The sequence below is a fragment of the Pocillopora damicornis genome, chromosome 2, assembly GCF_964200805.1.
Source record: "Pocillopora damicornis chromosome 2, jaPocDami1.2, whole genome shotgun sequence".
NCBI classification, from domain to species: domain Eukaryota; kingdom Metazoa; phylum Cnidaria; class Anthozoa; order Scleractinia; family Pocilloporidae; genus Pocillopora; species Pocillopora damicornis.
Window position 1 is genome coordinate 22,602,197 of NC_142671.1, and position 22,629 is coordinate 22,624,825.

The 22,629-nt window shown below is 38.5% G+C and overlaps 2 protein-coding genes across 9 annotated transcripts in view; both read right to left on the bottom strand.

Annotated features, from left to right (window-relative positions):
- The window catches only part of LOC149050361 (fibroblast growth factor receptor-like 1), a 28,983-nt gene extending 12,927 nt beyond the window's left edge, over nt 1-16,056 (bottom strand). Inside the window, exons 1-9 of one of the 8 annotated variants that reach the window (XR_016183656.1) lie at nt 11,731-16,056; nt 7,285-7,578; nt 4,786-5,082; nt 4,221-4,616; nt 3,640-4,023; nt 2,856-2,903; nt 2,088-2,205; nt 1,160-1,241; nt 1,025-1,080 (exon numbers count right to left, since the gene is read on the bottom strand). Coding sequence is in view for 6 of the 8 variants with exons in the window: in XM_089196415.1 (XP_089052541.1) it covers nt 934-1,241; nt 2,856-2,903; nt 3,640-4,023; nt 4,221-4,616; nt 4,786-5,082; nt 7,285-7,578; nt 11,731-11,995 (1,992 nt within the window). In the remaining 2 variants the exon portion in view is untranslated. Of the gene's footprint in view, nt 1-275; nt 1,242-2,087; nt 2,206-2,855; nt 2,904-3,639; nt 4,024-4,220; nt 4,617-4,785; nt 5,083-7,284; nt 7,579-11,730 lie in introns of those variants that run through there. The other 7 variants (XM_089196415.1, XM_089196414.1, XM_089196413.1 and 4 more) reach the window with 7 other exon arrangements.
- LOC113684952 (macrophage mannose receptor 1) lies at nt 15,969-22,330 on the bottom strand. The gene is made up of 8 exons (XM_089196427.1): nt 22,091-22,330; nt 21,868-21,983; nt 21,021-21,207; nt 20,145-20,356; nt 18,860-18,901; nt 18,041-18,188; nt 17,409-17,662; nt 15,969-16,162 (listed from the first exon to the last, which is right to left on the bottom strand). Exons 2-8 carry the CDS (start codon nt 21,956-21,958, stop codon nt 16,110-16,112), a joined length of 987 nt encoding a protein of 328 aa, XP_089052553.1. The 5' UTR covers nt 21,959-21,983; nt 22,091-22,330; the 3' UTR covers nt 15,969-16,109.
- Between the last annotated feature and the right edge of the window lie 299 nt (nt 22,331-22,629).

The following is a 22,629-nucleotide window of genomic DNA, read 5'->3' on the forward strand; positions in this document are numbered from 1 at the left end:
CTGACGTAAACAACGACATTAGACATAAAAATAATTTGCAAACAACTTGATGTGCATAACTTGAATCTGTTAAAGTTATCTTTGTGTTCATCGTACTTTATAATAGGTCATGACAGGTAACCCTCTTTGATAAGTAGAGGAGCTTAGAAAGTACTCTGTTATGCTTTAAAGCACGGAAGAAGCGTAGGGGGAAACACGAGACGCACAGCATGATCGCAATTGCTCTGACAGCATGATTTTTATAAATTTTTAAAAGTTATGCCAGTCTGCATGAGTTTGGTTAAATCTTTCCTCATTTCTCTATATTTTGTTCTGTTTCGTTTGTGAACAAAAAAAAAACTAAATACACTATATGAGTGTTAGCTGTGTTTGAATTTAAACACCGTAGTTAAGCTTATGACTATCTTACAAGAGAGAAAAACCTTCAAAACTCGGTCAGTCCATTTGTTTTCTTTTTGGTGTTTTTCGTCTCTGTTCATGCTCTAATTTCGTCAAATTCGGCGCTGGGCATGTTTACCGACCTTTGTTTATTGCTTCTTTTTGGCTTTCGCTAACACCTCTTTTATTTTATCACCTTTCCCCATTCAAAGTCTAGTTTCATACGCAGACCGATGGCGCAGATCAGGCACGATAGTGCGTTTGAAATTCATGATTCAGTTTTTTTTTCCGAATTTATTTCCTTTCCTTGATTTAACTTTTTAAGCATTTTTGCTAAAGTTAGCAAACTACTTACATTGCGTAACTTGTTGCCGACGTCTCTGTCACAGTAGAAAGGGTCGTTTCCAAGCTTTGAAAATGAAGTTGGAAAAGACTCTTTTTTCGAAAACAACCTGAGATGCCTTGCCGTTATTTCCCCCCCCCCCTCCCCTTTTTTTTTTCTCTTTTACAAAGTTTATTTTTGAGTTCCTCTTTCATGTGGCTTTTTGTTTACAATCAGTTGGTGCCAAAATCATTCCCAAGTCCTCTTAGGTCTGGCACTATTACGTTCTCATTCGACTGAACTACGTACGTCGCTTGAAGTGAAGTGATGTTGTGTCGGCCTTTCATCGTTGCGGACGAGCTCGCTCGGCCTTTCTTCACCTGCCAATAACAGAGACCGGAAGCTATGATCAACATGACGACCACGCCCACTGAAACTGCGATTACAGCCGCCGGGTACCTTGTTCTATCAGTCCAACCCATTGATGTCTTCGAATCTGCTTCACTTTCAGAACTGATAGATGTCAGGCTAACAGTTAAACCTACACAAGAATGAACCAAACATATGTATCTCTCCATCTTGAATGAATTCCCTCCTTTCCCCCAGCACCACTTCAAAGACTTTAAACCTTTTCCTTAAAATGCAAATTGAAAATAGGCCACAGAAACGACTTGCTAATGTCGAAATGATCTTCACAACTCGACCACAATTAAACTCATGGCATAAATAGAAGTCCAAATACTTCAAGCTTCGACGAAGCCTCTCAAATAGGCCTCTCCTAATCATACTTGTAAAAACACTGGAAAGTTGCTAACTGGAATGCTTGGTTGCTTAAAAATTGCTGAAATTCCAAAAAGGTGCACCTAAATGTGTTGATATTTCTATATAAATGTCAATTTAAAGCCTTATTTTTCGCCCTCACAATAATTGCTTACAACATCGGTCAAGAAACTTAGCTTTAAAGGGTTGCTCGCAAATATGGGCGAAATTTAAGAATACTCTTTAGTTAAACAGAACAAAAGTCATTTTAGCCGATTATCTGCTAAAATCTTAGATAAGGATTGCAATAAGCCTGCGAAATGTTGTCACGTGACAAGTTATGTATTCAAAAGGTTAACAAGCAATTCATGAAATTCGTGTAAATTGAAGTTTTCTATGAAATCGTTGACTTTTTCGTCCTTTATATGTGCTCTAAACTTATATTTTGCTCAAAAATTGCTGAGAAAGGCAAGAATTCCTCGAGGTTGCTTGAACCGCAAGAAGTTACTCCAAACGCCATTACCCACAGGTTATTAGTAATTGAAGTCGTCGTAACAAAAAAGTCGAAACCAGTCTGGTTTCGACTGGGATTGAGCTCTTCTTTGCCAATGCGACATGGGAACTTTACCTTCAACAAATCCCTCAAAAATTCTTTGAGATAGGCGTTGTGTGTTTTTACAGGAAATGAAACGTTTCGATAATTCTGTTTGATACCAAAGTCATTCCCTCAGGCCAGAATTAAGCTCCTGTTTAGTTAGAAAAAATACGAACAAGAAGGCTTCTTGATACATGTTATATCACATTTAAGTGTTTCATTTGCTCGGCAAGATGGAGAGAATCATGAAAGGAAGAGATCCACAAATACAAAGGTGCATCCAACGAAAATATGGTCATCCTTATTTGCAGCAACCATCAGTCAAGATTTTCATGAGCTTTTCTTATATTTAGTGCGCACGTGATGCACTAAGTGGCGTGTGCATGCTTAACAATTGGCACACCTGGCGACCATTCATAATTTATAGCCTGGAGCTAGGGGTAGAGGATTTTAAGGGCGGATCACATGGTTTTCAGGGGGAACAGAGGCGCAGCATTCGTCTCCAAAGTATAAAGGGGGGAGGGGGGGACTACAAAAAATTGACTGCTAATTAACTGCCAATGAGAGGGAATCAGGTGAATTTTATCGTGACGCAGACAAAATCCTCCAAGTCCCCCCTTTCCAGGAAGCCCCCCTCCCCAGGGTGACCCCTACCCAGGACGACGAATTATAACCGGTCCTTTAGTAGCGATACGGATACCAGAAATGTGAAAGATCGTGCTTCTTTTTTTTCTGAGATAGAGAAATTACAAATGTTATTTTAAAAAATGAATCATGTCCGTTTTTCACGACTACACTTACCATCTGTGGTGCTTTCAGTTTTCTCAGCTTCAGTTGGTTTTGCTTTATCTTCTCGAATTAAAAAAGTGAAAAAAAAATGAGTTATGCTCGGTTGAACACAATTTTCAGCAAATGATCCGCTATCATAAAGCAGTCACTTTTTTAAGTTGGCCCGTGTGTTTGATTTATGAACATCCAAGTGAGTCACAACACAAACACTCTAACTGAGTGCTGTAAACCCAAATCAAAGTAATTGTAACGGCCTAAGCTGCTCAGTGGAGCTAGCTTGTTCGAGAAAACACAGGACGTAGTCATGCAAAAATCGACCCTCCGTGATTCCCGAGACGAAGGAGACTCTCAAGAAAAGAAAGCTGTTTACAAGGGCTTCATGGACAATGAATTGCACCAAACGGATTAACCCTTTACTCCCTATCATTAGTATCCACATTCTCCACACTAATCATTATACATTTCCTAGGGTGCTGACAAAGAGAATTTGTTTGATAATCAAGAGCTGCTTTACTTGGTGATCATTTCCTCTATTCTCTCACCTTCATGTTTGATTCAAGGGTGATATTATAAGGAGAAATTATATGCTAGTCACTCTTAGAGGTTAAAGGGTTAACAAATAAATTCCATGTTGCCATGCGTCTGTTCAGTAACATATCACAGATGACGTCAAAATGTGGTAAGAAAAACAACTGTTATGAGCACATCACAGAAAGCCCCTAATAATCTGAAAATAATAAAGTTAATTATAACTAAAATTATTAAGAATTAGTAATCTAATTATGGTTTTACCTACCCATGTTTTGGACAATGATGTAAGTATGTTCGACTGCGTAACCAAAAGCATTTCTCACATTGCAAGCGTATTTTCCTTCGTCCCTCTTTGTGACATTAAACAAAGTCAACTTCGCTCCGTGGAAATCAAACATTTTGCCGTTACTTGGAGGCAAAATTACATGTTGGTCTGTGTCTTCTTTATTCACGATTTCGTAGTGAGGAGTTTTAATTGAATCATCTGCCGAACTGTTGGCCGAACCGTTGGAAGGCAGAGGAAACCACCTTAGCCACTGGAAATGAGGCATGGAATCGCTTGATGCTTTGCATGTTAAGCTGGCATTCTCCCCTCGATAAACTGTGACATTTTCCATGGGTAGAACAACTGGTTCAGCACGAGCTCGTTCTAAAAAGTTGAAAAGAGAGTACTGTCAATACTGTCAATCTAACCCAAAAACATCTATTGTTTCGTTACTTGCAATGTTTATTTTAATTTGACTATTTTTAATGGGATTTACTTTGATCACAAGAGTTTGAAGATTATTTTTCTCAGATAAAGAAAACCGTATTAAGAATTAGTAATCTAATTATGGTTTTACCTACCCATTTTTTGGACAATGATGTAAGTATGTTCGACTGCGTAACCAACAGCATTTCCCACAATGCAGGTGTATTTTCCTTCGTCCCTCTTTGTGACATTAAACAAAGTCAACTTCACTCCGTGGAAATCAAACATTTTGCCGTCACTTGGAGGCAAAATTACATATTGGTCTGTGTCTTCTTTATTCATGATTTCGTAGTGAGGAGTTTCAATTGAATCATCTGCCGAACTGTTGGCCGAACTGTTGGCCGAACCGTTGGAACGCAGAGGAAACCACCTTAGCCACTGGAAATGAGGCATGGAATCACTTGATGCTTTGCATGTTAAGCTGGCATTCTCTCCTCGATAAACTGTGACATTCTCCATGGGTAGAACAACTGGTTCAGCACGAGTTCGTTCTAAAAATTTGAAAGGAGAGTACTGTCAATACTGTCAATCTAACCCAAAAACATCTATTGTTTCGTTACTTGCAATGTTTATTTTAATTTGACTATTTTTAATGGGATTTACATTGATCACAAGAGTTTGAAGATTAGCCGGAAAAATTTGAAGGATTTTTCGTCTTACCATGAACGTTTAGTTTGTATGTATGATTAATCCACCCGTATGAGTTGCTCACATTACACATGTATGACCCAGCGTCAGAGGGAACCAAGCCCTTCAGAATCAACATGGTTGCCCATCGACTCCAATACAGTCTGTAGCCACTTTTCCTTTCCTTAAACAAGTTTCCGTCTTTGTACCATTTCACGGTAGGACGAGGGTTTCCTTCGGCAGAACAGTCCAGCTTTACAGAGTGTCCAACGGGTACTGTAAGAAGGTTGCGGCTCATCTTGCCTTGCTGTACCGTAAATCTTGGAGCAGCTGTAAAGCACAGAACAGCCACAGTATTTGAGCGTTGAACTTCTCGACAACTGCCCGGAAGCCACCCCTTACTAACACATCGCAGGTTACAGTCTACACATTAGTTTATTTAAGTGTTCTACAGTACTGATCTTATGGTGATGGTTCAGAGTTTTATCACATGCGGGGCATAATTACTGAGTGCAGATTGGCTGGGACAGAGGGTATTTTTTTCTTAATCACGAGGGCACTATTGATAATCAAGAGGGCATGATTGCTTGATGCTGATTGAGCCATATTGCTGTTTGCGGCAAGGATTTATTGATTGCAATGTAACTGAATGAAGCCATGTAACGTTGATAACTGTATTCTGTGAATAAAGTGTTGATTGAATCTCTTTAAGAGTTACGTTTGTGTGGTGGCATTGAAAGGGCTTCATCGCGCGGACATCGTGCGCAAATGCAATTTCCTCGAATATTTTTCCATTTAAATAATAAACAAGTAATTGCTGCACTCTGCGTACAGTAGTTGTAGAGCTTCTTAATTCTTCGACGTGTTTCGGCTAACAGTCGTCGACTTCTTTAAGAAGTTTTACAAGTTAACACTAAATTAAAACCGTGGCCCCTACATATTTTTCTAACCTTGCTTTAAAAATGTTCAAAATTTTACATAACTTCGCATGTTCCTGTTCGTAAGTCCAGCCAAGCCTATAAGGTCATTGGCCCCAGTAAAAGCCGCTGACTATGGTTTATAAATACAGGCGTTTGGTGTTAACTTGTAAAACTCCCTCAAGTCTACGACAGTTAGACGAAACGCGTCGGAGAATTAAAAAGTTTTACAACCACTGTTCGCAGAGTGCTGCTCACTAGTTTAGATTTTTAAAAAATATTTTCAAGAATAATTCTGCAGATAGACATTAAAGCAGTAATATAATTTACAGTAATTGCTCCGATTCCTGTGGTACCTCACTCCCAAAAAAAAAAAGAAAGAAGAAAAAGAAAGCAATTGTTAACCATGCCACGACATAACCAACATTTTGGTTGTTTTTCCGCAAATTTGTTAAATCGAGGTTTTCGATATGACGAACTCTCGATGTAACGAACCAATTTCCCCGGTCCTTTGGCATTTCGTTAAATCGAGGTTTCACTGTAACACGTCACTCTGACCCATAACCCGTTTGCCCTTTAACTCCCACAAGTGATTAACATGTAACTTCTCCTAGTATAATATCCATACATTATCCAGCAAACAGGAAATGAGAATAATCAAACTTATCACTTAGAAGTAACTAACACCAAATTCTCGTTCCTCCGGCATTTATAAGGAAATGCGTGTAGCAGCTAAAGGGAAGAATCAACAATCAGATCTTGGCCGTCTCAGCTCCCGAGTCAAAGCGTAGAAAAATTATGAAATTTACTGGATAACATATGCGATTGCTAAAATATAATTTTTTTCTTAATTGGATTTACAAAATCTTAACTTGAAAGATTGATTTGATGGGCTTTGTAGATGAGCTTCAACACTTCATCAATGTTTTTTCAAGAGATTGCAATTTCTTGATAATTTTTTTTCATCATCAGTTTTCTTCTCAGAGGGTCTTAATGGAGTTATTCGACAGCCTTACAACAGCCAAAAATTTAGCCGTTAGCCGTAGATTGGCCAAAATTAGCCGTAACGTTACGTTAGCCGTAAAAGCCATCACCCCATTGAGACTGTCTTCCAGAGGAAGGTTGCTTTTCTCTATTTCAAAGAACATTAACATCGGCTCCTGTATCAACTAAACTGCTTCTACAGTCATTTTTCACTAATTTCTTCCGATTAGAAATGAAAGTACATCTGTCTTAACTCCTACTGTAATTTTGTTGGGATCCAGTGTTGGACCTCAAAGAGAAAAACACAAGAAATTATCTAGATGGAAAATGCTTTTGTGATGCAGATTATCTGAGGCCACACACATCTGAATCTTTCTATTTAAGTCCTGACGGGTGAACTCCCAGCTGTCTCAGTTCAATATTTTAAGCAATGGTAAAGGAAACATTGCAACTTCGTCGGAAATAACTTTTTGTAATGGCAAGTATGAAATTACCATCTTTTCCCTCCTTATTTGCCTACCTCAGCAACTCCAACTCCTACTTAAACTGACATCACCTCAGGATATCGCTATAAATTACGTGCGTACTTGTACTTTTAAAAAAACTCAAATGGTTGCAAATGTTTACTTACTTCTGACAAATAGGTGCATTGTAAAATGATTCTTGCCACAGTCATTTACTGCGACACAGGTGTAGAAGCCGGTGTCCTCTTTCTTAGCTCGTTTTATCTTTAGGTATCTGTAGAGTTTTAACCTCAGACGATGATGACTCGATGGACTGAGCGTCTGATTGTCTTTGAGCCAGTAATACCTTGGTTTTGAGGTCTGACCAGCGATTCTGATCTGGCAAGTGAGTTTAACATCCTTTCCGCTGGTCACCTCGATGACTTTTATCTCGTTTCCTTCCTTTTCACGAATGTTAGGAGCTGAAAAAGAAGCAAAATTTTTGTGAGTTCCACCCGAAACACCAAAGATGCCCCTCCTAATCCATCACTATGATCCACATTACTCGAACACTCGCAATTGCAATATTAATGCTTGAAAGAGGTATCGGTAATCCTGTAAAAATTACATATCAAATTCAGTGTTCTTACTAACGGCTCCCTCATCAGGCGAGCAAACACGGAAACAAATACTGGGAACCGATGTATAAAGCTTTTTCCCTTGAAGAATCCCCTAAAATTACCCTGACGCAGAAAATGCAGCAACCCTGACATAACCTTATTATTGACTTCACGAGCTGGAACCAGCTCACTATCTAACTGAAATGATTTGATATAATAATAATAATAATAATAATAATAACAACTTTATTTAAGGCGGGTAACACAAGACAGTAATTCAACTGATGAACTGGTGGCTCTCGATCCTAAAAGTACCATAATTAGAGTTAAAATGTATGTAAAATGAATTCGAAGATTATAAAACAGGTCTATAAGGATGCAAGCTAAAAACTATATGAAATAAAATATGCCACATGGGTCGGGTCAAAATACAATATGCCGCTTGGGTCGCCTCGGTTTCGCGATTGAAACGAGGGCAGGCGAGATTTAATTTACTAATCGCATTCGGACTAAAATGTTTTACTTTATCGTAGCTCGTTAGAAATGTCTGTGAAGGGCCTTTCTGAAAGAAGCAACTGTTGTCGCCTATTTTTTTAGGTTAGTAGGTAGCTGGTTCCACAGCCTTGTTGCAGATACGCTAAAGGTCCTCCCTCCCTCGGTTTCGCGATTGAAACGAGGGTAGGCGAAATTTGATTTACTATAACGACCAGTTCGTGAATGTAGGTCTGCATTAAATTTAAGTATATCGTACATATATGCAGGACAGCTTCCTAATAAACGCTTTAAAACTAAAACGCTCTTATTTAACTTGACTTTGTCATAAAAAGGAAGCCACTCCAATTTCTTAAAGAGTTTCACGCTGTTCGACCTTTTATAAGCTTCCGAGATAACTCGGGCAGCGCGTTTTTGAAGCTTGAAGACTCTCATTATGTTATCACTTGAACATAGCATAATATGCGCTGTTCAGGAGGAATCTTCTTATCTTCCTAAGTAGTGCTATTCTTTGGGATAGTTTCTTACACAGTTCTTCAACCTGAATATTAAAGCTTAAGTGTCGGTCAATGGCAAGTTCTGGGAGTTTTTGACTATCCACCTGCTCTATATTTGAGTTCCCAAGATGAAGATTTAAAGAACTATCGACGATCTTATTTGTAAGGCGTTTCCCGGTCAATAAGAGACATTTCGTCCTGGCGGCGTTTGTGACCATTTTGTTGGCAGCCGACCACTGCGAAGGTCATCTAGGTCTTGTTGAAGGGTTGATGTGATGCCAAGAAGTCCATCTGTCACGTCAGATGAGAAACTGAGAGTAGTGTCATTCACATAGATGTAAACGGTAGAACGCTGAGCTGCTAAGGGTAGGTCGTTGATGAACAGGAGAAACATAATGGGGCCCAGTATACTCCCTTGTGGTACTCCAGCCGTCACAGTTCTTGGGAAGGAGCGACTTCCGTCAATGACTACGTATTGTTTGCGTTCATTCAGATAGTTGCGTAGTAAGTCTAGTTCGTGATCACATATCCCAGACATTCAGTTTCGTTAGAAGTAGATCGTGGTCTATGAGGTCAAATGCTTTCTTGTAGTCAACATATACGAGCCCCGTTGCTCTGTTTTTGTCTAAGTCAAGGAACAGCTGGTCGATTAGTCGAATGAGGGCGGTCTCAGTGGAGAGGAATCTGTGGAATCCGGACTGGAGGTGATGGAGTAACGCATTTTTCTCAAGCAAGTCGTACAAGTGATCACAAATATGCTTCTCAAATAGCTTTGAAAGTATTTGATTGATTTACGCATCATTGGAATATAAATCACTAAAAACCGTATCTCAACGCTAAGGTGAATGCATGCATACGGCACTTTATGACAAGCTCGCACGCTAATGGCATGACATGCACGCTTACCGTGCAGATATACGCATAAAAAAATTGATTTTGGAAAGGGTGTCAGTAGCCATTGTTCGTGTCTGCCTAACACGGTAGAACTATGTTTCTATAACACGCTAGATTTTTTTTTTTTTTAATACGCTAAGTTCCTTTGTTTCCTTAACACGCTAGCTTATGTTGTACAACCCAGCTCACTAGGTTACTTGTGTTTGTCAGCTTCTAGATTGTGAGAATGGCGTTTATAAAGTATATTACTAACAGAAGATAAGCTTGAACACATGAATTACTTTTTTAAATTTGAATTCTTACCTCGTAAAATATAAATCGTTATCGCTTCACGCAGTTAATAAGCCCAGTACCGAATGATTGTGAATCCATTAGCAACAGATTTCCGGCTCCATGTACAAATCGAAAGCAAATTTTACTTGAAGAGGCGTGTTATAAAATTGCCAAGGTCATTGTTGTGTTGTATTGTGCAAAGTTGCGACCAAGATCCTAACACTTTCCTTTGCTTCTACTGTACGAAGCAAGACAATGGCTGCGAGGTTAATGAGGCAAGTAACTAACACGCATCTAACTCCCTTTTAACTATAAGGCACAAGGTTTGACGAAAACGGAGGGAGTCTTGAATGAAAACAAATGCAGAATGCAGTCAATTTCCGCTTGAATAAGAAGAGTTAAAGTCACCCAGCGTGGTGCGTCTTCGGATTTTTACTTTAAATAAAATGCGACAAAGAAGGAACCTGGACCATTATCTACTCTTTACTCTGGCCGTTAACCGGCCAAAATCAGAAATTCGATTCGGTTTTTCCTCCGCAGAATAGATCTTATGAGTTTTTGCATCGAGTTTATTCAAGCTTAAAATGCTGGGCCGCGCATAAACGATAACCAAGCTTGTAACAGTTTACACTTATCTTTCGAGCAAAATTCAAAATATTTATTTAAAGCGCAAACCTATTACTGTGAATCGCTTCTAAAACAACAACCGTGGGACAGTTAAAGTTTATTGGCTGATTGATTTAATTCGATAGATCAATTCAATTATCTTAAGTAAATATTGGCAATGGGATCGTTCAGTAGTTTACTTTAGCGGACCAAAAAAACCATACTTATCCAACAAAAACTTGTAAAAGTCACTGCCACATATGTTTAATTTCAATCCGTCGAAAAACTTGTGGTCCACGAAATGCCTTCTATGGTATATCGTTCCGCGGCAGAAAACTCCAGAGATTTGTAACCAGATGTCAGCGGGAGAAAACCTCTTAAACAAAGATCATCGCGTTCAAATGCAAATATTTATTGAGTAACTGTGAGGCGAAACTTTAGACAGGAAAGGAAAATAGTGGAAGTTGGCTCGTGCAGGCAAGGAAAGATTTGAATCGCAGCGTTAAAATTTGATGAGCTTTGCAACCGGAAATTTGATAAACGCAGGATTCTATTTAATACTGGTTTTATAGAACGCCCGAGATATGCGTTTTTTTATTCTGTGGAGTTGGATGGTTACCATCATTCAGGATTTCTCCGTGACTCAAGCTAATTCACAAAGCGATTTACTACTTTTCTGTTGACTTTGCCGCGGTACCTACGTTATTCCCCGCATTTCATCTGGCGATTTTAGTATTTCCAATTTGTCATGGCATCAACTCGTTTAATCTCTATGACTCTCAATGTTAAGTTAACAATGTAAAGCACCCAACAGCGATTTTGCTAAAAACTGCAACGCCTTTAATTCGTTCCCTCTGAACCGCAAATCCGGCTATAATAAAGGCTCTGAGTAGCGTCTTGTTTTTGATATCATGGGTATGATAAAATGATATGATGGCCTTGCTGCCAGGCAAGTAAGGAGAATTCTTTTTAAACAGCTACCTGAGAAGCCATCATAGACTTTGGATTTAAGATCATCATTTAACGTCCCACAATCCACAATCAGTCTAACTATCTTGATTTTGTTTCACCTGCTAGTTGGTATATACACATGGTCATGTTCAATTCAATGACTAAACTATGGTTGCTTTAATATTTAGTGATAACGAGAGATTTTAAAATGTTTTTTCCCGAATAAGGCTAGGGATACACTAAGAACAACAATACCCTTATTATTGACAGCGGATAAGAATAAACGTGGATTCACACCAACCTGAACACGCATCCGCTTGCCAATTATCCAGAAAGCCAAGGAAAGCAACGAGAATCGCTTTGAACAAGAGCGCACTGAGTATCATGACGATTAAAATACTCCTACTTTGGTTGATTCCTCGAACAGCTTCAGTTGTTATCCCGTTTTGAGAGCATTTATGAAAATGAGATAATAATACAATGAACTTTAATATATGAAAAAGAGATAATTGACTGTCAAATAGTTTAACCACAAGCAGCCCAAGCTCCAGCTGTGAGATGATCATCTTGCCCAATAACAGTCATAGCGGAATATTATAAAAGCTTGTATGAGAATATTTACGACCGCTCTAAGGAATAAAACAATACGTCAAATTCTCAATAAAAATACCTCACCTTACTTTCACAGCGTATCACTTGTTACCTGACCGTTTACTTTGATGAAAAGAAGCCATTTTGGCGAGTCGTTCATTTCGAGGTTTTCAACGTACATAAGAAAAGGCTTTTCTTGTGCACAATACCGTTCATGGCTATGACATAACTTCAGTTTGATAATGAGATGGGTTCGCCAGAGTCACGAGAAAAAAATGACAGGTTTTTTTTTCATACAAAGAAAAGCTTCCCACATGATAGACATCAATAGGCGGCGGAAGTCCTAAAAAAACCAAGACGCACATCTGCACGTGCTCAGGCTCTTGTAATGGTAAAATCTAGAGGAAGTCTAAATACGATTTTCACACCTATTGCATAAGTTTTACGTGCAAGTAAAAGGCACGTGAAAATCATTTGAAAAGCATGCAAAAATGTTGTCAGTGATATGGTTTTCAATAAGTCCTTGAAGCTTAAATGTAAAGCATCTTGTAAGCAAGCATGCACACCAGAGCTTTTACAGTGATTTGCGACTGGAAAGACCTTGAAATTTAAAACTCGTGCCTCAAAAGGCGCGCCCAATGAATCATCTAAATATCAACAGGATTAGTATTTACGTTGTTGGGGTTTCTCGTTCAATGGACCCCTGCATAATAATCCCTGATCTTTTCGGCTTTATCAATACTTACTAATCAAGCTTATCTTAGAACAAAACTAATTTTATTGTATGCTTACGAGGATTTGAAACAAGGGTCGTAAACTTCATTAGAGACTTCAAATCAAAATGGCATACCTTAGACTAAGACCATCAGCAGCAAATATATAAGTCGATCCACGTCAGTCTCGATATATACAACTATATAGTACCATTCTGTGATATGTTCATTTAAGATTGTACTTCAAGCATGGGTACAGAAATTTCGAAATTGTTGCAGTGTTTCGTCAACGTCTCGTGAGGTTATGATGTGTTTAAATAAATTTTCTACTTACGTTCTGCCACAGATTTAATTAGGGAGTCACGACAGCTATACCTGGGAAAACATCGCTTAAAAAAGAAAGGAACTTCCGTTTCTCCTGAGTATTTCATGCGTAGCGCGCGATATGTTTGCTGTCTTAAACGGCGCCAGATCTTTTCTTTTAGCAAAACGTGAGAATGGAGCGTTGGATGATTTGCCCGAGGGGTTCCCGTTCTCAGACTGCGCAAAATTTTGGAGATTTTCTAATGTTGTTTTGTAAACGACGACCAAGATATTTACAAAGTTTTTAAATGCGCGCGCTGAGCGAGTTTTCAGGTTCATGAAATCTTATATTTCGCCACCTTCTCACTATCGTCGCCGTCGTTTTTTTCTTAAAGTCTCTAATACTCTGCTTCTGCGAAGTTTTGTCCACGATCTTTTGGGAAAAATGGCAAATTGCTTGCGTAAGCCAACCAAGAATGAGTAACGAAACTAATCATATCTCACTGAGGTAAGAATTGATAAAGAGATGTCACTGTGACAGTCCATGCACCATTCAACCCTTTCCTTCTCCATATTTAATTACCTTATTATCTAATTCTCCTCTTCAATTTCCCAACCCGGAGGATTGAGGACCTGGAAATAAAACACATATATAACAGGCTCACGGTGTAAAAATCTCACAACCTCTCAGATAATGTACCAGATAAATATGTCAAAGTTCACGAGTTGGGCGAGGTGAAGTGAGAGTGGGGTATGGAAATAATTAAACCAAGGGTAATGGAGGTGGTAATAAAATTCTCCATCACCAGACAACAATGACAAAGTCCATCTAACCTGCATATAAGAGGAGAAAAATCTTGCTTATTGTCTCGAATCTATTTTACTTATTGCAAAAATGTGGTAGTTTACCTCGGAATGGACGCATATGGATGCTATGACATGAAAATAAAGTTCAGAGACACACGAAATATGGTTTCTAAGTCAAAAATTAGATATAAATGAATCTTAGCCTCCAGGAGAAAGCCACTCAACCAAGGGCTGTGTATGTATGATTTATGAGTAAAAACAAGGCTCTGGATTGTTATCTTTCTCTTGGATCTAAGATGGAGCCCTGAAATCTCGAAATAAAACTTCTTTCTCAGGGATTTCCCTCAAAATTTTACTTCAGCCTTTTTCTATTCTCTCGTGATAAAACACTTGTTTCTCAAAAATCCTTGGCCATTCTGAATACAATATCACTCCCAGCCCACTTACACCTAACTCAAACTGTAGTTTTGGTATGGAATCACGTTGCATAACAGAAAGACTGTTCTAAAACATCACGACAGCTTTATTTCAGGAAAAAAAAGAAAATTGTACATTCAAACCTTTTGATGTCACAAGCACCAATGGAATCGAAGACTGCTTTTAAATTTGTATCTCGCCACAGCCTCTGGCACCAATCGTCGTGGAACACGGCTGAAACGGCTTCTGCCAGGAAAGGATTATTTCTTGCTGCTATTGTTATGCTGAGATGTTATATCCTCGAAAAGTATTCTAAGGAGATTCTATGACAAAGTCTTAACCTTCTCATTTGACGAAGGATTTCCTGTGATTATAGCCAACAAATCTTTTTCCTCTCTATTTTGCATTTTTTTGTATAACGCAACTTTTTAGTCGTATAATAACATTTTAATGGAATATACATGTATCCACATTATTTACTTTTCATCAAAATTTGATCTTTTTTATCTCCATTTTCATTTGTCGCCACGGATATCTCAGAAAATGCAGTGACGCAAATCCTTTAACATGGATGGAAATGTTGAAGAAATCTCCAACAATGAACCTGACCTGGTGACCCGTTTGCTACATTCACAGGCTGAAAAGCATTCACTGCAAAATTGCTGTTTTGCGTTTCATAACTCGCCAGTAATGTGTAGCTGAGTATAGGCTACGACTTAACCAAAACAGCCATACTGAAAAATAAAAAACACCGACGTAGTGTTAGATATAAGATTTAGAGATAAGTACTTCCTACAAATTGTCCTGAAGGCTGTCAATGTCGTTCGCAGAGTCCTCGTCCTTTTTGGCAAGCGGTCGTGCGCCCCGTCAGGGAACTAAATTGTCTGGTCATCCGACTTCCTTACGAGCATCTTAAACGCAAGTGTAACGATAAACTAAAATTCCCGCCACGCCACGCATAACGTGATTGATTTGCGATCGTTTGCTCTGACAAGTTAGTAAATAGCCACTGGATGTTACAAAATTGCCATTGCAAGTCAATAAGTCGCCAGAGCAAATTGCTTAATCAAGGGTCTTCGCAAGTTACTGAGCTGCACCTGCAAGTTATAAGAATACCACGTCAAGATATTAGACTGCCATTAGAAGTTACTAAGTTTCTATCGGAAGGTACTAAAATAAGATGACAAATTCTTAAATTGCTATTACAACGTACTATATTGCCACTGCAAATTGCTTAGTTGTTGAAGTAAGTTACTAAAATACTATGGCAAGTTACTAAATTGCTCATGCAATTTACTAAATAGCCATCACAAGGTAAAACAATACAAAGGCAAATTGCCTCTGCAAAGTACTAAATTGCCACTGCAAATTACTCAGTTGCTATTGTTAGATATTGATATACCATGGCAAGTTATCAAATTGCTATTGCAAGTTACTAAATTACCATTTCAAGTTATTAAGTGTCCATTGCAAGTTACCAAAATAGGATGACAAATTTCTAAATTGCCATTTCAAAGTTCTCAATGGCCATTGCAAATGACAAGTTACGAAAATACCATGGCAACGTAGTAAATTGCCTTTGCAATTTACTAAGTTACCATTGCAAGTTGCTATGTTATCATTGTAAGCCACCAAGTGATGCCATGCAAGTTTAGGTTGCAATCGCAAGTCGCAAGTCATTACGTTGCCATTGCAAGTTACCAAGATGTGGTCCGAACTTACCAACTTCCGCGCCAAGTTACGAAGTTGCGAACCAACAAGAAAACAAAAGAAAAAAGCACAATCAACGGTCACGGTTAAATTCAACTTTCCTTTAAATCGTCGTCAGGAGGGTTACGTTGATAACAAATTAAAAAAGCTCACCAGGCGGTCGGTCATGAATTGGAAGAATTGGAAGAGCCTCTATGAAAAATCAAATATAAAACCTCAGTATATTCGAGTGAGCTTAATGACATAAACTAAGTTATCTTCCTTGAAATACAACCTAGAAAAATAATTTCATCAGGAGTTGAAAAAGCATACTCTGAGCGAGAGTATAAGCTAACAAACTCTGTGTATCTTCCGCCCAATTCAACCATTTCCTTATTTTTTTTTATACATTTGTAGTCTTTTTTAAGGTTATCCATTACTTGCAACGTAGAGCTTTTATCACTCGATCATAATCTTATGTTATTCAAACTACCAGTAATGTTGGTTAGATGGCCTGACTATATCTCTAACAATTATTTCAAGCAGCCCCTACTCAGGTTGTGTACAAATCACCCATTTTCTTTTCACATTCTTGTATTGTTTCTTGCTTTCTATTTTAAATATTAGCTACAAGATAGGGTTTATAGTCGTGTTAAAAACGCAGGGAACATGTCTCACAACAGAGGGATTTGTATGAAGAAAAGCCCAACAAATTGAAATAAAACGAAACAAGCACGTCCCGTTTAAATACCAAAACTGGATGTCTGCCAGTCAGAAAATTCTTCTTAAAGTTATTTCTTTCAGCCTCGCTTTATAATGTAAAAATTTTCTCACCTTACCATAGAAAACCCGGTGGCCAAGACAATAAATTATGTGTGAATAGAGCAATTTTCATTTGAGTTTCAAAAATGATCCAGGATTGCTTTGTTTTTTGCTTTACATCGCTATGTGATTGGTCCAGAAAACACCTCAATCAGATTCAAAACTAAAACCAATTGGGACTTCTTGGTCACCCTCGTTTTCCTGCGCTTCATGCATTTTGCTTGTTTTTACCTCAGGTTCTCACTGCATAGTTCCTCTTGATATTTTTTTTCCTACGCCAGTTTAGCTGCTGAGATTGCTTTGATTTTGATTTCACGACGCTCAATCGAAAGCGCTCTAATGTGACATACCATACGTACCTCCTTTGCCTACAGGACGCACTTACAGAGGCTCATCGTAGTAGAGCCTAAGACATGTGTCACCTATGACCCCAACGTTTCACAAGACCTTATTAGGCCGATGATTTTTTTTCAAAGCTCGAAGATACAACATCTGACCTGTCATCGGAAGGTGTTGGGTTCAAATTCTCACTTGGAAGTCAGATTTCCCTCTTTTCCTAAGTTAACTTGACATCATTTTTCCTCGATGGTTTTGTACTTTAGAGCCAGTTCATAAAATCATTTTCTTCTTCACAAACCTGTCGCACAGATAAACCCATTCCTCTGATTACATGACGCAGTCCTCCATCTTCCTTCATCTTGATGAGGATTCATGAGTACGCAATCCATTGACTCTTTATTATTTGATGGTTCACTGACATTCCAGTAAGTATATTTGCGAGGACTGTTATCTGTCCAGAGGAATATGCCCCCCGAGATCAAGTCATTAAGGCCAATCCAAAAATCAGTGCTGGTTTCTCGAGTGATAGTATTTAAGAATACCTGTTCTTGCCTGGAAAATTAAAAGCCAAAATAACCAACCGTAGAAGGTTCAGACTAGAGCTGTGGTATAAATACGTAACTTGTAAGGTTAATAATGGTACTAAGACAAAGAGGAGTCCAATTCGGTCTGTAATCATAGGGAGTGATTGACAAAATTGGGCGACCGCGAATCGGGAGTCCGATTTGTTAATATGCTCACTAATTAGCTTCCCTTTTTTCTGACGAGTTGTAAATGGGCGTCAGGTAGTAAGCCGCCGTCATCACGATTTAACTGTCCAATTAAAAGCATGACGCGCACGTTGTCCTATCAGTGCTCAAATCGGGCTGGTGATAACCAATCATGTTCGACGGAATTTGTGGTAGATTTGATTAAATGTATTGTACTTACCGATTATTCACTGTGACAAGGTCTCCATGCATACTGGTGTTATTTCGACAAACATCCCTTGCTTTCTGCCAAGAAAGAAGAGGATCTGACACGCTGCGGTAGCAGCTCTTTTCATAGTTCATCCAGCCATCCTCACATCGTCCATGGGCTTAAACACAGCAAAGAAAAAAAAACAATCACCTTGACCCATCTCAAACCTTTCATGTACTGAACTTAAATCTTTGGGTGGGGCTAAAAGAAAAAGTTCGACAGAAGAATATATCGTCAAACTGGTGCTACATAGTAAGAGAAGAGAATTGTGGGACGCGAAGTAATCCTTCATGCATTATGTTTGGCTCATAAAAAAAAAAACTTGCTCTAGAAGTTGCTTTACAATCAGACTTTCGTGTGTTCCACGCGTAAAATATTCTTGGGTCGACCAAAATTAACATGTCAAACTTCATCGATTCAAACATCTTTCTACTTATGAACTCAGTAAGGAGGTAAATTTCAGCGCATGAAAAGTTCAAAGTTGGACGGGGCCTCGAATTCATCCTGTAGTACCACATTTCGCACCGTAACTAAATAAATTAATACATTTGCGACAAAATCTCCTCTGATGATTAAACTCCTTAAAATTTGGTATTCATCCCAGGATTAGCTAAATCGGAGATGACTGGAAATCTGTTATGTACGATACCTTTGTCATCTCAGATATTCCGACAATTGAAAACCAAAAGTGGTAACTAAGTATTCTGGCTCTTGTTTATAAACACAAATATAGTGACAATATTGATAACAAAATGCACAGTGTCTCTAGCTAATGTCGATATTACTTACTTGGTTTAGGTTCCAAAGGATTCACATTTGGTATGATGGTTTCTGCGGAACACATCATAAAAATATCGTTTAGTACATAGTTTGTGCTGAATTTCTCTTTTGATCAGCCGTCACTTTCTAACAAAAACAATTTATAGAATATTTTGATTCAGACGGGCAGTGATGTGGTGGTCATCTGTTACTTTAATTGCGTAGCAATGCTCCGAGCCAACCGAACAAAAACTATGCCGGAATAGCAAGCATATGGAATTCAAAGACAAGTTTTGAGACCCCGTTATCCATGAATAATTTTTAAAGCGCCACTGAAACGAATTCTAACTTCCTTCAAACTAACGGAAAAAACAGTATTTCGAAACGAATACTATGCATAGCATTGCGCAACTTGAAATTCGAGTTACCGGCTCCTATCTCTTACGCGATATGGAAAAATTCCTCTCAAAATTAAATGTGCTAACAAATGAAATATGTACGACGTCGCGAGGTTTGCAGCTCGAAAGCGGAGGTCCTGACCGGTTGGGAAGTTGAAGAAAGAGAGAGGTAAAAGAATTAAGGTGTCACGTATCCGGTAGCGAAAGGCGGGTGAAAAGTAAAAATTCAGTGCCAGAATTTACTAGGGGATCGAGAACGTGGTCAAAGACCATACATATGCCGGCGACTCTGTAAATATGATGAATATTTGTAGCTTTGATTTTACCAAATTTTGATTGCTTGTACCAAAAAGTGATATTAGAAATATGTTTCTTTATTTTTCCAAACCAAATGTGAAAGGATATAATTCTTTCAAGTATTTGCAGGCTCACGAAATTACCGTTGTTTTCCCAAAATACACTACATACCCGGTATTAAGTCTAATATTAAAACAGATTATCTTGTGATCAGTGACGTTGCCGTGAATATTCGTTTATGAAATCAAACGTCAAAGCTAAAATTTTCCTCAATAGCACTTAGACCCTTTTAACGCTAAGATTGACTAGCAGCTAATTTCTCTTTGGAATATTACCCCTGAATCAGCTAAAGAGGCTCTTGGTTGTTAAACAAATTCCCCATATCAGCACCTTAGGAAATTTGTAGAGAACAGTATGGAGAATATGCATACTGATGTTAGGATGTAAAGGGTCAAGTTTTAAATAAGGCCTTGCGGTGAGGTTCGTACATGCTTGGAGTAGAACTTTGACACGAACAACTGACTTCTCATTACAGAGACTAAAGAGAATGGAGAACAAAATGTGCTAGCCCAAAATATGATAAGTTTTACATATCAGCTAGCATACTGTGGGTAACTTACTCTTGGTCTGCTTGCAGACGTAGCACAGGTCGATACCGCAATTTAAGTCATTCCAACTACCTGCTAACCACGACCTAATTTCTATACAGTCTTCTTGGCCATAGAAATCATTTGGTTCTTTGTTGCTATATTTTTGGTAAACAAATGATGACCCATCCGACCATTGGAAATTGCCTTCTGCTCTGAGGTCATTAAGTCCAATCCAACAAGCACTACATAATAAAATTAATGATAAGAATAATTATGAAAATAATCATAATGACTATTATTTTAATAATGATAAACGACAGCTTAAAGGAAATAGGTGCGCTTGCACTGAGAGTTGTGCGATGCAACGCACGAACTTAGTCAGGTCATAACCAACAATTCATATTTTCAAATTCATTCAATGAGACGGTGCACGACTTTTCTCCATGCACGATTTTGAAAAAAAACTCAAATGTTGGTCGAGTTGGGAGTTAGGTTTACGCTTTAATAATGTAGGTTTCAACGCAATGAGATCAGCAATACCCATAGTGCAAATTTTTTAAGTAAAAGATGAAACTCGATTAATAGTCAATTGAACACAAGGAAACCATCTGACAACAATAAACATTTGTGCGCATGTTTGTTTTCTTCTTGCGCCCATTCATTCGCACAAGTATAAGATTAATGTGTCTCGCAACGTTTTCCGGTTTAAGCAGTAAGCGTTGCTCACAGTGAAACTAGGTTGCCCTTTTCCCAGTGATTGCTAAAATGCTGCAACAGTCTTTTACGCAATATCCAGTGGTACACTACCTTGCAAAGACATATTTACCCACCCCCCTTCCAAAAATTATGTTTTTCGACTTCTTCATATTTGGTGAGAATTCAGCAAGGGAGTTGGACCGCTCTTACCCTGAGACATGGCGTGTTATAAAGTCGTTCTCCGCAGCACTGTGAATACTGGCAAGGTCTCCTCCACGGATTCTCTGACATGCCTGTCTAGCGTCTTGCCATGCGACCCGGCTTGAGACAGAATCATTTGAAAAGTAGTAACACGCGTTATTCCAACGCATCCATCCGGGGGGGCAAATGTCAGGAGCTGTTGTAAAAGAAATGCCCATAAATAGCAACCTTCCATAATTTTCTCCCCGCCACGAAAATGAAAATAAAACGATTAGCCACACGTGTTGGATAAAGCATATCCTGTGTTCTGATTGGCTTCGCGAGTTAGATGAAGTATATATATATATCCTGTGTTGTGATTGGCTACACGAATCAGATAAAGTGTATTCAGTGTCATAATTGACCACACAAGTCAGATTAAGTGTTTCTCTGACGCCCTACTTATTCAGGGCCATAAAACACATTTTGGTGCTTCCAATATGTCATTTTATGGCTTTTCACAAAATTAGAACTATCCTCTTCCTCAGGCATAAGAATTAAAACTAATTTGGATTAACTATGAAGAAAAGCAAATCCCTGAGGTGATTCTTCGTCTACTTTCTCTCGATCGAATTGACAATTGGAAGATAGATTATTGTCGAGGAGGTAAAAACCCTCGTGAAAGCGACGAAAAATAAAAGCGAATCCAACTCACATACGATCCAGTTGTGGAAGTCGATTAGAGTGAGTGGAGCGTTCTTGTCGCTGCGTCATACGTGCCAACATTAATTGACTTAAACTTAAAAATTTCCCTCAGGAAAGATTTTCGGAACGTGGCATTGCGAGTGAAAATGTTTTGAAGTAGGTTCACGCTCACCTGATTCAGAGATATTCCTTGCTTCGCAAATAACAAGAACGAACGGAACACAAACTATCAACGCTTTGAACAAGTGCGAAGTGAGTATCATGGTGTCTGAGTGAGTCCAAGTCAGACTGAAAAGAAAACAAATACTTAGCCTAAGTTATATGGAAGATATTGGAACCTAAACAATTGTCGGCGCGAATTCTAAAATACTAAATAAAACATTCTGTTTGCTTACCGGCTATTACCAGAGGACCATACTAAAGGAACAACAAGAAACTCTGCGCTTCTGCCAGAAGTTCGAAAATAAAACTGTTTTTGATACCAGCCCTGACTAATCCCTGGTTATATCGACGACAATATCATCTTACCTCAAGCAAACATAACGCGAATGATAATGTGCCATTGTGAAAAACAAACTGGCTCATATCCAAAAGCGTACATCTATCAAGCATATTACGTAACAACCATACTTGTGCCATGAAAGAAAAGCTGATTGTCAGCAGTAACAAAGATCAAGATACCTCATTTCTGATTTGTAATATACCTCATTTGATAGAGAAGCACGATTATGCCTGTCTTTTTCTAAATTTTTTTTGTTAAATTTTAAATATTTTTAAAGGTGATATCTGCTGTAAGTTCCAAGTGCAACATTTATTCGTGTTGGATTTTTCACGTGTTCAGAGTTTAATATTTGAGTCTTTTCACCCGGTAACTAGCCAACGTTTATATTTGTTGTTTCATTAGCACCTTTTTCTTTTCGTCATTTTCATTGCC